The sequence below is a fragment of the Myxocyprinus asiaticus genome, chromosome 9 (assembly GCF_019703515.2).
Source record: "Myxocyprinus asiaticus isolate MX2 ecotype Aquarium Trade chromosome 9, UBuf_Myxa_2, whole genome shotgun sequence".
Taxonomy (NCBI): Eukaryota; Metazoa; Chordata; class Actinopteri; order Cypriniformes; family Catostomidae; genus Myxocyprinus; species Myxocyprinus asiaticus.
The window spans coordinates 18,428,073-18,441,229 of record NC_059352.1 but is presented as its reverse complement, the minus strand read 5'-3'; the positions used below and the strand labels follow the sequence as shown (position 1 = coordinate 18,441,229).

At 40.9% G+C, this 13,157-nt stretch overlaps 1 protein-coding gene across 5 annotated transcripts in view; it reads left to right on the top strand.

Annotated features, from left to right (window-relative positions):
* The window catches only part of LOC127446039 (E3 ubiquitin-protein ligase HERC2-like), a 112,434-nt gene that overhangs the window by 61,421 nt on the left and 37,856 nt on the right, over positions 1 to 13,157 (top strand). For 4 of the 5 annotated variants that reach the window (XR_007898090.1, XM_051706652.1, XM_051706653.1 and 1 more), the window contains 22 exons: positions 47 to 232; positions 479 to 649; positions 771 to 874; positions 976 to 1,126; positions 1,317 to 1,531; positions 2,703 to 2,835; positions 4,366 to 4,493; positions 5,258 to 5,453; positions 5,538 to 5,668; positions 6,183 to 6,359; positions 6,508 to 6,644; positions 6,779 to 6,930; positions 7,040 to 7,231; positions 8,082 to 8,269; positions 8,416 to 8,608; positions 8,752 to 8,934; positions 10,458 to 10,642; positions 10,753 to 10,900; positions 11,066 to 11,262; positions 11,414 to 11,644; positions 12,020 to 12,158; positions 12,431 to 12,577. Coding sequence is in view for 4 of the 5 variants with exons in the window: in XM_051706652.1 (XP_051562612.1) it covers positions 47 to 232; positions 479 to 649; positions 771 to 874; positions 976 to 1,126; positions 1,317 to 1,531; positions 2,703 to 2,835; positions 4,366 to 4,493; positions 5,258 to 5,453; positions 5,538 to 5,668; positions 6,183 to 6,359; positions 6,508 to 6,644; positions 6,779 to 6,930; positions 7,040 to 7,231; positions 8,082 to 8,269; positions 8,416 to 8,608; positions 8,752 to 8,934; positions 10,458 to 10,642; positions 10,753 to 10,900; positions 11,066 to 11,262; positions 11,414 to 11,644; positions 12,020 to 12,158; positions 12,431 to 12,577 (3,684 nt within the window). In the remaining variant the exon portion in view is untranslated. The remainder of the gene's footprint in view (positions 1 to 46; positions 233 to 478; positions 650 to 770; positions 875 to 975; positions 1,127 to 1,316; positions 1,532 to 2,702; positions 2,836 to 4,365; positions 4,494 to 5,257; positions 5,454 to 5,537; positions 5,669 to 6,182; positions 6,360 to 6,507; positions 6,645 to 6,778; positions 6,931 to 7,039; positions 7,232 to 8,081; positions 8,270 to 8,415; positions 8,609 to 8,751; positions 8,935 to 10,457; positions 10,643 to 10,752; positions 10,901 to 11,065; positions 11,263 to 11,413; positions 11,645 to 12,019; positions 12,159 to 12,430; positions 12,578 to 13,157) is intronic. The other variant, XM_051706654.1, reaches the window with a different exon arrangement.

Here is a 13,157-nt window from a genome sequence, read left to right as displayed (position 1 = left end):
TAGTACTTGTTCATTTGCAAACCGTCCTGTTCCTTAATTCCTCCAGGTATATTGCTACCAGAGTTGATTGTGTCCATCGTGCTGCTGTTGACCCATGATGCTGGTCTGATGCAGGAGACTGGATCCATTCCTCTGCTCGCGGCTCTCCTAGAGCACCTGGATCATTTCAACCATCTAGCTCCTGGTACAGAGAGAGACGACAATGAAGATCTTGCCTGGCCGGGACTCATGAGTATGAGTTTATAAATTGAGTAATGCTTTAATCCAATTTAATCCTAATTGAGTTAAAGTAGAGGCTGGTTGATATAGGTTTTTTCAATGGCAGATGACCAATAAAATTGGTATTTGAAGGAGGCCTAACTCTGGCTGAGCGGGCCAGTTATCTGCTGATAATCTTAAAAATGACCAAATATTAGTCTGGCATTACTAAATAAACTCGCAAGATACAGACACATATGTGACCCCTCTTTCTTTGCAGGTTCCTTTTTCAATGGGCCGAGCACTAAGAACAATGAAGAAGTGTCGCTTATCCGCAAAGCTGACTTGGAGAACCATAACAAAGATGGCGGCTTCTGGACTGTCATTGATGGGAAGGTCTATGACATTAAAGACTTCCAGGCTCAGACACTAACTGGGAACAGCATCCTCGGTATAATGATATAAACTACTGAAATGCCTGAAACATTTCCATTCTGTTCACATCTCAGTAGGTTTTATTTTTAAGTAAAGAGTTGGTTGTGATCTTTTTTTTTTTTTTTTTATCTCCACAGCCCAGTTTGCAGGTGAAGACCCAGTGGTAGCTCTTGAAGCTGCTCTCCAGTTTGAAGACACCAGAGAGTCCATGCAATCTTTCTGTGTGGGCCAGTACATGGAGGTCTGTCTGACTGTCTGATATTTACTTCTCAGTTTAAATTGTTTTTATAATAAGAATAATCATGCTTAATTTTCTTGTTCTTATTGGTTTTGTCTCTCTAGCCCAACCAGGAGACGGTGACTACGCCTGACCTAAGCAGCCTGTCTTCCCCTCTGATTGATGCCGAGAGGAACCTGGGACTGCTGCTGGGGTTACATGCCTCATACCTGGCTATGAGCACCCCTCTGTCCCGCATAGAGATAGAATGTGCCAGTTAGTCTATTTATTTCTATTATAGTACAGCAAAAGTCTGGTTGTTTCAATTTAATTGACTGAATCTCTTAAGAATCAGTTAGTTAATAATAATAATAATAATCCAAATGAAAAAAAAAAAAAAGAGAAATTAATTCAGTTAAAACTGTAAACAAAACTGCTTTTTACACTTATGCTTTTTACCTTGCAGAATGGCTCCAGTCATCGATCTTCTTCGGTGGTCTGCAGACAAGTCAGATCCACTATAATTATAATGAGGAGAAGGATGAGGACCAATGCAGCTCTCCAGGGACCACAACACCAGACAAATCCAAACTGTACTCCAGAAGAATCACCCTCAGCGATCATGCCCAGCCCTTCCTGCAGGCCATCGCTGACAACAACACCCAGGACCACACTGTGAAGGTCTGATACAATCAAAGATGAATGATTTAATGATTTCATTCTTTTTATAATGTAGTCCATTGTAAAATAAAGCTGTCCAATCTGAAAAGATTTAAAAATTATTTGGTCAGCATTACAGTGCATTACAGTGACTTTACCATGGTTAAGGGATGTTGTTAGGCATGACACGAAGCTGAGTGCTTTTATAAAATGGCAGTGACAGCAATATGATACATCAGTGTCAATAAATTAATTTGTTAATTATTAAACATTAAAAGAATTGAAAATTCTCTCATCATTTACACAACCATCTCAGATGTGTATGACTTTCTTTTTTTATCTGCAGAACAAAAACAAAGATTTTTTTAGAAGAATATCTCCTCTCTGTAGGTCATATAATGAAAGGTGAATGGTGAACAAAATCTTGAAGCTCCAAAAAGCAAATTAAGGCAGCAAAAAGGTAATCCATTTGACTCCAGTGGATTAATCCATGTCTAAATAAGTGATCAAATCAGGTTTGGTTGAGAACAGACCAAAATGTCACTTATTTTTCACTGTACATCTTGCCATTGCCATCTCTAGGCACAATCATGATTTCAAGCTTGACTTCCTAGTGCTTGACCCATGCACAGAGAGCTAGATGCTGCTAGGAAGTGTAATCGAGCTTGAAATCATGATTGCCAAGGAGACTACTGATGTCAAGCTTTATAGTGAAAAAGGAGTTATATTTTGGTCTGTTCTCACCCAAAAGCAATTGGATCACTTCATAATACATGGATTAAACCACTGGATTCAAATGGATTACTTTTATGTTGCCTTTATATGCTTTTTTGGAGCTTCAAAGTTTTGGTCACCATTCACTTGGCATTGTATGGACCTAAAGAGCTCAGATAATCTTCTAAAAAAATGTGTTTGTGTTCTGCAAAAGAAAGAAAGTCATACACATCTGGGATGACATGAGGGTGAGTAAATGATGAGAGCATTTTCATTTTTGGGTGAACTATTCCTTTAACATCAGAAAAATCAACTGCACATTAATCTATAAAATGTATGTGTGGTAGCAAGTGTGTGAGTGTGTATATCAGCTATTTTACAATGGCTTCAAACGTGTCTTGTTCAATCAGATTTTTTCAATAAATGTTTAAACTGAGATGTGTTATGAAGGTTTATGTTGGATGCTTTGGTGTTGCAGGACTTTTTATGCCAAATCGAGCGGTGCTGTAAACAGTATCATCTCATCACTCCCATCACTTTTCCGCCAGAACACCCTGTAGAGGAAGTGGGTCGCCTGCTGCTCTGCTGCCTTCTCAAGCACCAGGACCTTGGTAACCTAGCAACCACCATTCACTAAACCAAATGCTTAATGTTTGCGCAGATCAATGCGAAGTAGAGGGTGCATCCGCATCTGTAACTGTTGTCACCTTGTAATTTTCGCTGGCAGCAAATGTTCTCAATGTGCGCTTGTCTTTCGAGAGTTAATTGTAAAATGCAAAGCAGTCCAGTCCAAAATTAAGATGTACGAAAAGCATTGCCTTCATGACTGTTACATTGAGTCGAGATTTGTCCGGTGTCCATGCTGCGTTCATTAATGAGAACATACACTCCACAGATGCAGATGTCCCAGGCAGGCATAAAACAAACTCCATGACCTTGGCTAATACTCCGAAGTTGATGGTCTTGCTCTCCAGCTCACGAAAAACGTCTATTCATCTCTCAGACACGGCTGTCTTGTTCATGTTCCACTCAGTGATGCGACGAGTGACAATGTTTTTCGCTCAAGCCCACTCATCAAAGAGCATGATTTCGTCAATCAAACTGAGAGTGGGGATTCTGGAGTAGAAGTGTTTGGGGCTGCTCTGAATGTCTTTCCACTATGGGATGTCTCTCAGTAGGGCCCACTCAAATTTTTCTGTGTTCATCAATGAGCGGCTCCAATTTTGGAGGTAATCCACCGATGCTGAATGTCACCAGCTTCAACCAGGGCATCCAACTGCATTTTAATGTCAGAGGGTATGAATGATTCCTCCAGCCTGGCCTGCAAGACTTTTCTCAGGTCATTAATGTTCAAAGCTATGGCCGTGCACAACAGAATGATAAGCAACAAGTCCTTCACTTGCGTGCACCTTGTCAGATTCTGAACTTTGCGTCACAAAAAAATCGCTAATACTTGGTGTAGCACACTTACTTTTAGCAGCATCTACATGCTTTTTTGTATGTACATGCTGTGCGATGTTGGTGCGGCCTCCATGGGCTATGGAAAAGCAAGCTCCACAGATCTCACACTTCACTTTACCAGGCTCTGTCTGTGACTCCTTTTTTAGAAATTTAAACTGTACATGCACGCTTCCTTGACATTTTTCCAGCCGCAATTTCATCTGTGTGCTCTTTCAAACTGAATCTTCAATCAGTTCACTATATGGACGTCTATTGATAGGGGATTGTGATTGGATAGTTTAATCCAATTATGTATTTAAAATAACATGGTGTGATTTCACAAGCCGTATCCTTGGCTACCTTTGATTAGAATACTCAAGTGTCTGAGAAAGCCGCATAGGCGATAGAGAAATACGAATAATTTTTTCAGAATAAGTCAGGACACTAGAAAAAGTGCTTGAATATGGGACTGTCCCAGGAAAAACGGGACGTCTGGCCACCCTATGTTTAGTATATTCGTTTTTTCTGTTTCTGAAATCTTGCTCTTTGAACAAACCGGTCCAGCCAAAATCCTAACCTCAACCAGTTTATAACACTGTGAATTATTTTCATTTTCTATTATTATTATTATTTATATATTTGTTTTAAGTGCGTGATTGGTTAAAAAAAAAGATTGATAGTAATTCTGATTTCTTGTACAGGTCCTGTTGCCCTCTCACTTGTTGATCAATTTGCCTTGGTTGTGGACCAGGGGAAACAGAGGTCCCTCCCCAAATCTGTTATTGATGTGTGTCGAATGGTGTACCAGGCCAAGTGTTCTTTGATAAAAGTGAGCAAACAGTTTGCAATTTGAATATGCATTATGACATTGTGTCCATTTTCTTGCAAGATATACAGTTGCTGGAAAAAGGTATACAGTTGCTGGATAAAGGTATGTGAACCCTTGAATATATATGGATTTCTGCCAAGCCGTCTAAATTGATCATTAAACTTTATCTGATCTTCAACCAAGTTACCACAATAGATAAACACAGTCTGCTTGTAACGGGTTCAGGATGGGCAAGGAGGCGGCGGGAACTGGCAGAACAATCAACATAACTTTAATGACGGAACTGAACTTAAAAACACACACACACACACACACACACAGCGCGGCCGTGTGTGTGTGTCTCTCTCTCTCGATCTGGCATCTCTGGCTCCCCTTTATCTCTCTCTTCCGCTGATTATGAGACTCAGCGCTGGCCATGCACCCTCAAGGCCCAGCCACTCCCTCCTCCTCATCACACTGCTTAAACAAGTAGCACACAAACGATTATAGGTTTTCATGTCTTTATTGAATACACCATGCAAACTTTAACAGTGCAGGGTGGAACATATAATTGTTTGTATGTTACTTAAGCAGACTGTCTATTGTTGTGACTTAGCTGAAGATCTGATCAAATTTTATGACCGATATATTCAGAAATCCATGGTAAATCCAAGGGTTCACATACTTTTTCCTGAAACTGTAATCTAGGTGTATCATTCAGAATGATAATCATCAATTACTTCATGACCTGCCCTTTGACCTGTCCACTTTCCTCTCTGGCACAGACTCATCAGGAACAGGGCCGCTCTTATAAGGAGGTGTGTGCCCCAGTCATCGAGAGGCTGCGTTTCCTGTTTAATGAGCTCAGGCCTGCTGTCAGTAACGACCTGTCCATAGTGTCTAAACTGAAGCTGCTGAGCTCTCAGCCTCGGTGGAAGAGAATCACACAGAAACTCATCAGAGACTGTCGCAAAAAGAGAGGTAACAAATAATTCATTTAAGCGTTGTTAAATATAAAGAGGGTGTTCCATCTATTTTATAGCATGTTTTTGCTTAATCTTTTAGTGCTTAAGAAATCAGAGTCAGCTGATCTAGAGGAGTGTAAGATGGAGAGGGAAGGGACCAACGAGGAGCCGCCTGCCCCAATCAGTTCCGCACCTGTGGACAAGAAACAAACCACTGTCAAATCCTCAAAGGTTTGATGTTCTCAATTTACGTTCACATCTCTAGCTTGCTTACTGTCTATCTTTCTCTCGCATATGCGCATGCTCTCGCTTGCTCTTTCTGTGCACTAATCGAATCAAGTTTATCCCAGTGAGATCTGATGAGAGTGTATCACAGCTGTAGTGTGTGTCTATAAATAACTCTTGCACATTTGGCTCTGACATCTAAAGTGATGCGTTTTGTATGTGTTAAGCCTGCAGTTGCTCTATTTTTAAAATGATTTAAAAACCTTTACCTTATCACAGAGTATATTTTTTCATTTATATGTTCTCTTAAATTTTGGGGTTCATGTATGCCTTTAAAAAAAAATCATATAATGTAAACTTTATAAAGTATTTTGTAAACTTTATTTTATAAAGACATTATTGTAGCATTAATTTGAGCAATAATCAACAAGGCAGACACATAAAATGTAGAGGTAAAATTAAAGTAAATGTAATGAGGCATTGTGTTTTGCCTCCAGTAACCTGTAGTGTGTGTTTGTAGCAGGATAAGTGGCAGCCTCTGCTGAACACCATAGGCAGTGTTCAGAAGTATCGCTGGTTGAGACACAGTGTTCAGGGCTCCTTCTCTCAGTCTAGCCTCATGAGCACCATTGTGGAGTTTGCTCTGAAAGAGGAGCCACTGGATGTGGAGAAGATGAGGAAATGCCTCCTTAAACAGGTAGTTAAAAGGTTTTATGTGGTTTGGTTTGGCATGTTTCCTAAAAGAGTGGTTCATAAAAGGGATCTGTACATAAAAAAAAAAAAAACTGCAATTCATAACAAAGAACTATGATGATGGTCTGACAGTATATCACTCTTACATCCAGCTGGAGCGTGCTGAGGTCAGGCTGGAGGGTATAGACACGATGCTGAAGCTGGCATCCAAAAGCTTCCTTCTGCCCTCCGTACAGTACGCCATGCTCTGTGGCTGGCAGAGGGTCATACCAGAAGGGACCAATATTGGGTAAGTACAAAATTTAAGTGATGCATGTACAGCAATAAGGCTTTTTTTTATTTATTTTTTTGTAACTCATATTAGTGTTTGTGCTTTTAGATTGCATTGTCTGATGTACTATTGTGCTTTGTAACCTCCTATAGGGAGCCTCTGTCTGATTGTCTGAAGGATGTAGATCTCATTCCTCCATTTAACCGCATGCTGCTGGAGGTGACCTTTGGTAAGCTCTATGCCTGGGCCATTCAGAACATCCGCAACATCCTACTAGAGGCCAGTGTCAAATTCAAAGATCTGGGTATGTTAGAATTTAAAAACTCTAAATACAACTTCATTATACTGTTACTGTAATTAAGAGTATGTATTTAGTGCAGTATTGCTAAGTGTTGTGTCTGCTGCTCCTCTAGGTGTGCAGCCAGTTCCTCTGCAGACTATCACTAATGAGAACCCAGCAGGCCCCAGTCTGGGTACCATCCCTCAGGCACGCTTCCTGCTGTCCATGCTCCACATGCTTACTCTTAAACACGGAGCCAACAGCCTCAGCCTTCTACTGAATTCTGGCATCCTTGCCCTCACCCAGAGTGTCCTCAGACTCATCGGTCAGCATCATCTCCAGATTACCTCTTGTCTAGTTTCAGATTAATTTTTTTCTCTAGAGTCAGATGGACTCTCTTCTATAGGGTTAGATTAACTCTCTTCTATAGGGTCAGATGGGCTCTCTTCTATAGGGTTAGATTAACTCTCTTCTATAGGGTCAGATGGGCTCTATATTATAGGGTCGTTGATAGGTTCTTATATAAGGTTAGATGGACTCTATAGGGTTAAATGTCTCTTTGTAGGGTCAGATGAACTTTGTATACTACTATATACTTCTATATTAGCAGTTGGGCTCTATTCTATAGGGCCAGATTGGCTCTATTCTATAGGGTTAGATGTACTATAGGGTCAGGTAGTCTGTTTTCTATAGGGTTAGATGGTATATTCTATAGGGTCAGATGGGCTCTTCTATATTGTCAGATGGACTATTCTCTATAGGGTCAGATGGGCTCTATTCTATAGGGTAAGATTGACTCCCCTGTATAGGGTCAGATGGGCTCGATTCTGTAGGGTTAGATGGACTGTTCAATAGGGTCAGATGGGCTCTGTTCTATAGGCTTGGATGGACTCTCTTCTATTATGGGCTCTGTTCTATAGGGTCAGTAGGGCTCTCTTCCATAGGGTTAGATGGGCTGTATTCTATAGGGTTAGATGGACTTTTCTGTAGGATCGTATAAGCTATATTCTACAGGTTTAGATGGACTCTCTTATAAAGGGTCAGATATTATTTATAGGGTTAGATGGACTCTATAGGGTTAAATGACTCTCTTCTATAGGTTCAGGGTCAAATGGGCCTTATAGAAGAATAATTTTTTTTTCCATTTATATGAATGTGGTGGTATTGTTTCACAGGTCCCAGCTCTGACAGCAGTGAGGAGGAACTGAGCTCTGGAGCTCATGGAGGCTCTGCTACAGTTCTTGAGGAGTCCAGGAAAGATACGACCCCCACTCCTCTCCCCTCCTCTGGCCCTGAGCTGGCTACTATGATGAAGATCGGCACTAGGGTGATGAGAGGACCCGACTGGAAATGGGGAGACCAAGTGAGTTCAAGCTAACATGTGTGTTTATGTAGATGTACTTCATGTTTGAATTATACATTTAGATTGTGGATATGAGCATCTAGCTAGCTTTCTAGAACCCTGATAGTGGTAAGTTGGTATATTCATGTACCTGTATGCTGTGTAAGGATGGCCCACCCCCAGGCCTGGGGCGTGTGATTGGTGAGTTGGGGGAAGATGGCTGGATTCGAGTCCAGTGGGACACCAGCAGTACCAACTCCTACAGGATGGGCAAAGAGGGCAAGTATGACCTTAAACTTGCAGAGCCACCACCTGCCACTCAACCCGCCACAGAGGACTCAGACACTGAAGATGACTCGGGTTAGTGCTGTCCTTCTGCTCTGGCACAGTGTCATTCCCGAGTACATAAAATGCTTGAGACTTTACTGCCTTGTCTAACTGTTTTGTTTAAGTCTACCTGTTCATGTTGATTTTATATGCTCTTTCTCTCTGGTCTGTCTCAGAAGGGGAGGTGATGGAGAAGAGTGCTCACCCCACTGCAATCATGTTGACCAGTACAGTTAATCTGTTGAAGACACTGTCTCTGTCCTCTGGGATTCATGCTGAAGTGATGCAGGTTGAGGCCATCAGCACTCTTTGTGGTCTGCTCAGGATACTGGTGGAGAGTGGAGCCAATGACAAGACTGGTAACTTAGCCTAAGTCCTGAGTCCTAAGATGACGTTACATACAAATGTTTGCTGTACATACTGTGAATTTACATGCACAAAAACAGGATTTCAAACATCTGTAAGAAGATGAAAAATGATAAAACTGCCATGTTTGAGAATGGTAATAGATTAAGTAATAGCATATGTATGACCACACATTGATTGAATTAATTACAATCTGTATTAATACACTTAATCATTAGGCTAATGAACTCTATCACCGGATGACAGAATTGTTGTCCATTACAATTAAAGAGGTTATGTTTTGAGGAATACATTTTTTGTCTTGATCATTTGACATATAAGCATTTATTGTACTATAAATACATACAGTAAGTTTCAGAACACAAAATTTCCTCTCTGGTCCAAAAAGAGCAGTTATTGAAACCAAGCTGCAGCAATGGCTCGCTCTCTACTTCTGCGACTTCCCTATGTCACTTGGGGGCCTTCATTAATGAATGACCGCCTCCACAGTGTGAGATCAACGCCTCCTTTTACATCACGTTTTTAGTCCTCCCACTAGTGCACAGTTAGAGTGAATGATGAGAGCTGGACAGGTACAGCCATTGCTATACACCCAGAGGGATTGCTATAGTTGTTATTTAACTAAGAGATTGCGATGTAGGGGACGATTCGAAAACGTTGTGCCTTTCCTGGCTGTGTACATTTTGCATCTCCGCATAGCCTTCCAAAGGATGACTCCCTACTCAGCGAACATCCCGTATTCCCCATTACATGGGAGGCAAACACCCGGGTTGACCTCCATTACAGTTGGATACAGATTTATTAACACTTCACATTCACAGCTTGTGTTTGTCTGGACTATTTTCACTATTCTCAGCTTTATACAGCATTATTGTATCACCATATCTTATATGCCTAAAAATAAAAGTATTCGGGAGCAACAGTATGCCGACTGTGTTCTGTTTTCGATTGTTATTTCAGTTGAATAACTGTAGTAGTTTATGTGCTTCACATAAATTGGGACAAATAGCTATTAATGATTGCCTGGACTGAGTGCTTTCAGGGGATTTTGTAAATCGCTTGCATGCTTTCATTCTTTTATTCTTGGGAAAAAACAGTTTCACATGTGTTCTCGAGGGGTTTATGTACTCCAAAGATGTTAGCCAATCATAACAGTGGGGGTGTATAAAGAAGACTTATTGGGAACAGCACAGAAAAGTGTTTCAGACAGAGGGCCAAAGACAGGGTGGAAAAAGGTAATTTAATACTGTACATTAAATACTGTTCCTTGAGCCTGACGTGAACCTCAAAGAAAATAATACTGTAAAAAACAAAAAAGAAAAAATGCATGACATGATCCTTTTGAGCCATAAATTATCCAGTTAAAGGAACTTTAATTAGACATGCTTGGACATGTATTTTACGTAAGATTGGACAATGTATCCCTATGTACGTTTTCATGCAAATGTTGAAATACTGCTTTATTTTTATTTATTTTTTTAATTTTAATAACTTAATTTTTGTTCTTTTTTTTCAGGTTATTCACCTCAAAAGCTGGTGTCCCGTGAGCAGCACAGGAGCTGGTGCACTCTGGGGTTTATTCGCAGTATAGCTCTTATGCCTCAGATGTGCAGTACTCTTAGCTCCTCTGCCTGGATCAATCTGCTCATCCGCATTGTGGAGGGCCATCAGTCCTTCAGTGCAGTCACTCTACAGAGACAGGTACCAGCTTAACATCATTATAGGTACCTCATTTGCTGTGTGGTACACTTTGTTACTGCTCATAGGATCACTATTGCACCACATTTTAACCCAACCTTCCTCCCTGGCAGATTCTTGCCCTTCGGCTTCTGCAGGCAGTGTTACCATCATGGGATAAGACAGAGCGCTCTCAGGATATGAAGTTCCTAGTGGAGAAACTCTTTGGATTCCTGGGCAGCCTGCTCAGCACTTGTTCCTCAGATCTGCCCCTCCTCAGAGGTACTATATTTACCCATAACGCTCTTATTACGAGCTATTTTTCCCTTATTACTTTTCTTATTATGATCTATAGGCTCTGAAACCTTTTGATCAAAGGTGGTGTAGAGGTTATGTGGCTGTTGTTTTGTCAATTACTTAAGCATTGCCTCATTTTGTGCTATACAGAAGGTTCTATCTGTAGAAGGAAGTCCCGCCCTCAAGCCTCTCTGACAGCCACTCATAGCAGTACTCTAGCAGAAGAAATAGTGGCTGTACTGCGCACACTTCACTCCCTTGGCCAATGGAATGGCCTCATTAACGAATACATTAACTCCCAGCTCAGTGGTATCAGTGATGTCATGGCAGGGAGACGCACTGAAGCGGTACAGATCCATATTTTGTGTTCTCATTCATTAGTAATATTACATGAATGCTAATATTAAACAGCTTGATAATGTATTTAGGATTAGTAAATGGTGCCATCTCTTGGCATAGCAGATTGAGTAAAGTTCTTCCACACTGTGTTTCTATCAGGCTCTGCTTGAAGACTACCTGCCCAATGCAGAATCCCCTGCAGTAGGCAGTCTGATGGCTGTTTTGGCAGTCATTGGTGGGATTGATGGACGTCTGCGTCTGGGCGGGCCGGTTGTTCATGAGGAGTATGGTGAAGGCACTGTAACCCGCATCACGCCTAAAGGACGAATCACTGTGCAGTTCCATGAGATGAGGAACTGCAAAGTGTGCCTGCTCAGTCAGCTCAAACCGGTACATATGCTCTAACACTCAGGGTGCAGATGGAGAACAGACTGTAATTTGTGGCATAGTCACAAAAAAGCCTTAACTTGGCAAATGCATCCCAGGATGCCATGACCTTGACTTGATTTATTACTTTGATATGCAAGCCTACAAAGAACCAGCTCCTGCAAAACTCAAAATACACAGAATAGTAAATATTCAATAAATATTTTGACTAATTTGATAATGCTTTCAGCTGCCAATAAGAGTATTGTACTCTAGTGATGAATGATGGTTGATATTATGAAATATAATACTGTTTACACATATATAATACAAAAAATACCAATTATTTTTCTGTGGTTGATATTGAAATGTGTGTGTTCTGTCTGAACATGTTGACAGGTTCACATGATACCATTCAGTGTTCAGAACCTGCCCTTCACTGAGCCGATGCTGACTGTGTGGGCTCAGTTGGTCAGCTTAGCAGGGAGCAAGCTGGAGAAACAACGCATGAAGAAATCCCTCAGTAGAGGACTTACGGGTACAGCACACAAATAACTGATGCACTCACAAATTCACACACTTATTCTGATGTGATCTGATGGAAAGCAATAGACTACTTCCTGTTAGTCAGCAGGAAACCCAGAAAATATTCCACACATTTGATCACATGAACATCCTCTCAGTTCCATTCAGCCAATTCATCCATGTTTTCATTTTAAAAGATAGTGGAAGAGGCAAAAAGTGGTTTATCTGTTTCAACTAATTTATGTATGATGATATATTTTCTGCTTTGTGTGTTTGCCAATGCAGCAGATCAGGTGGATTTGTATTTGTTGAGGTGTCAGCAGCTCAAACTGTATGTTCTAAAGGCAGCGCGAGCTCTCCTGTCCCACCAGGACAAACTGCGGCAGATCCTCTCTCAGGCAGCTGTCATAGACGTCAGCCCCAACCCCACCGGTAAGACCAGAGTCTTCTGGTCTGTGTGTATTCTGATGCTCTCTTGTAGGCTACATTCACATCACAGGCCAAAGTGTGTAATTTTTAACTCTATGCAATTTTTTTTTGTAAATAACCAACATACAGATATTCACCATTTCCACATGTAAAAGTGGCCCATAATGGAATTGAAAATGTTTCCCGACGATTGTCTATATATATCTATATATATTTTTTCAGATATAAATAGGGCTACTTGTTGCACAGTAGTCTTTGTCTTTTAAAACATATTTCTCAATACAACTTTCGTAAAGTGTGAGCAGCAGGGAAACTTAAAAGGGTTCGCACACTGGACACGTCTGACATGGAACATTCTAAAATTCGAAACAATGATTTTCTACGAAGGTGCGCACATGCCACCACTCACAGTCTCTGGAGGCTGCTCAAAATTCAGCAGCACCACGGAGCTCAATTACTTAGTTTTACATTAAATCCGACCCAAATCAATATCAAAGGACATAGATTTTTTTACTCTAGCCATCACTGCATGATATATTGTGTATATCTATCTTTAATATAGCCTACACAATGTATTTTCAGT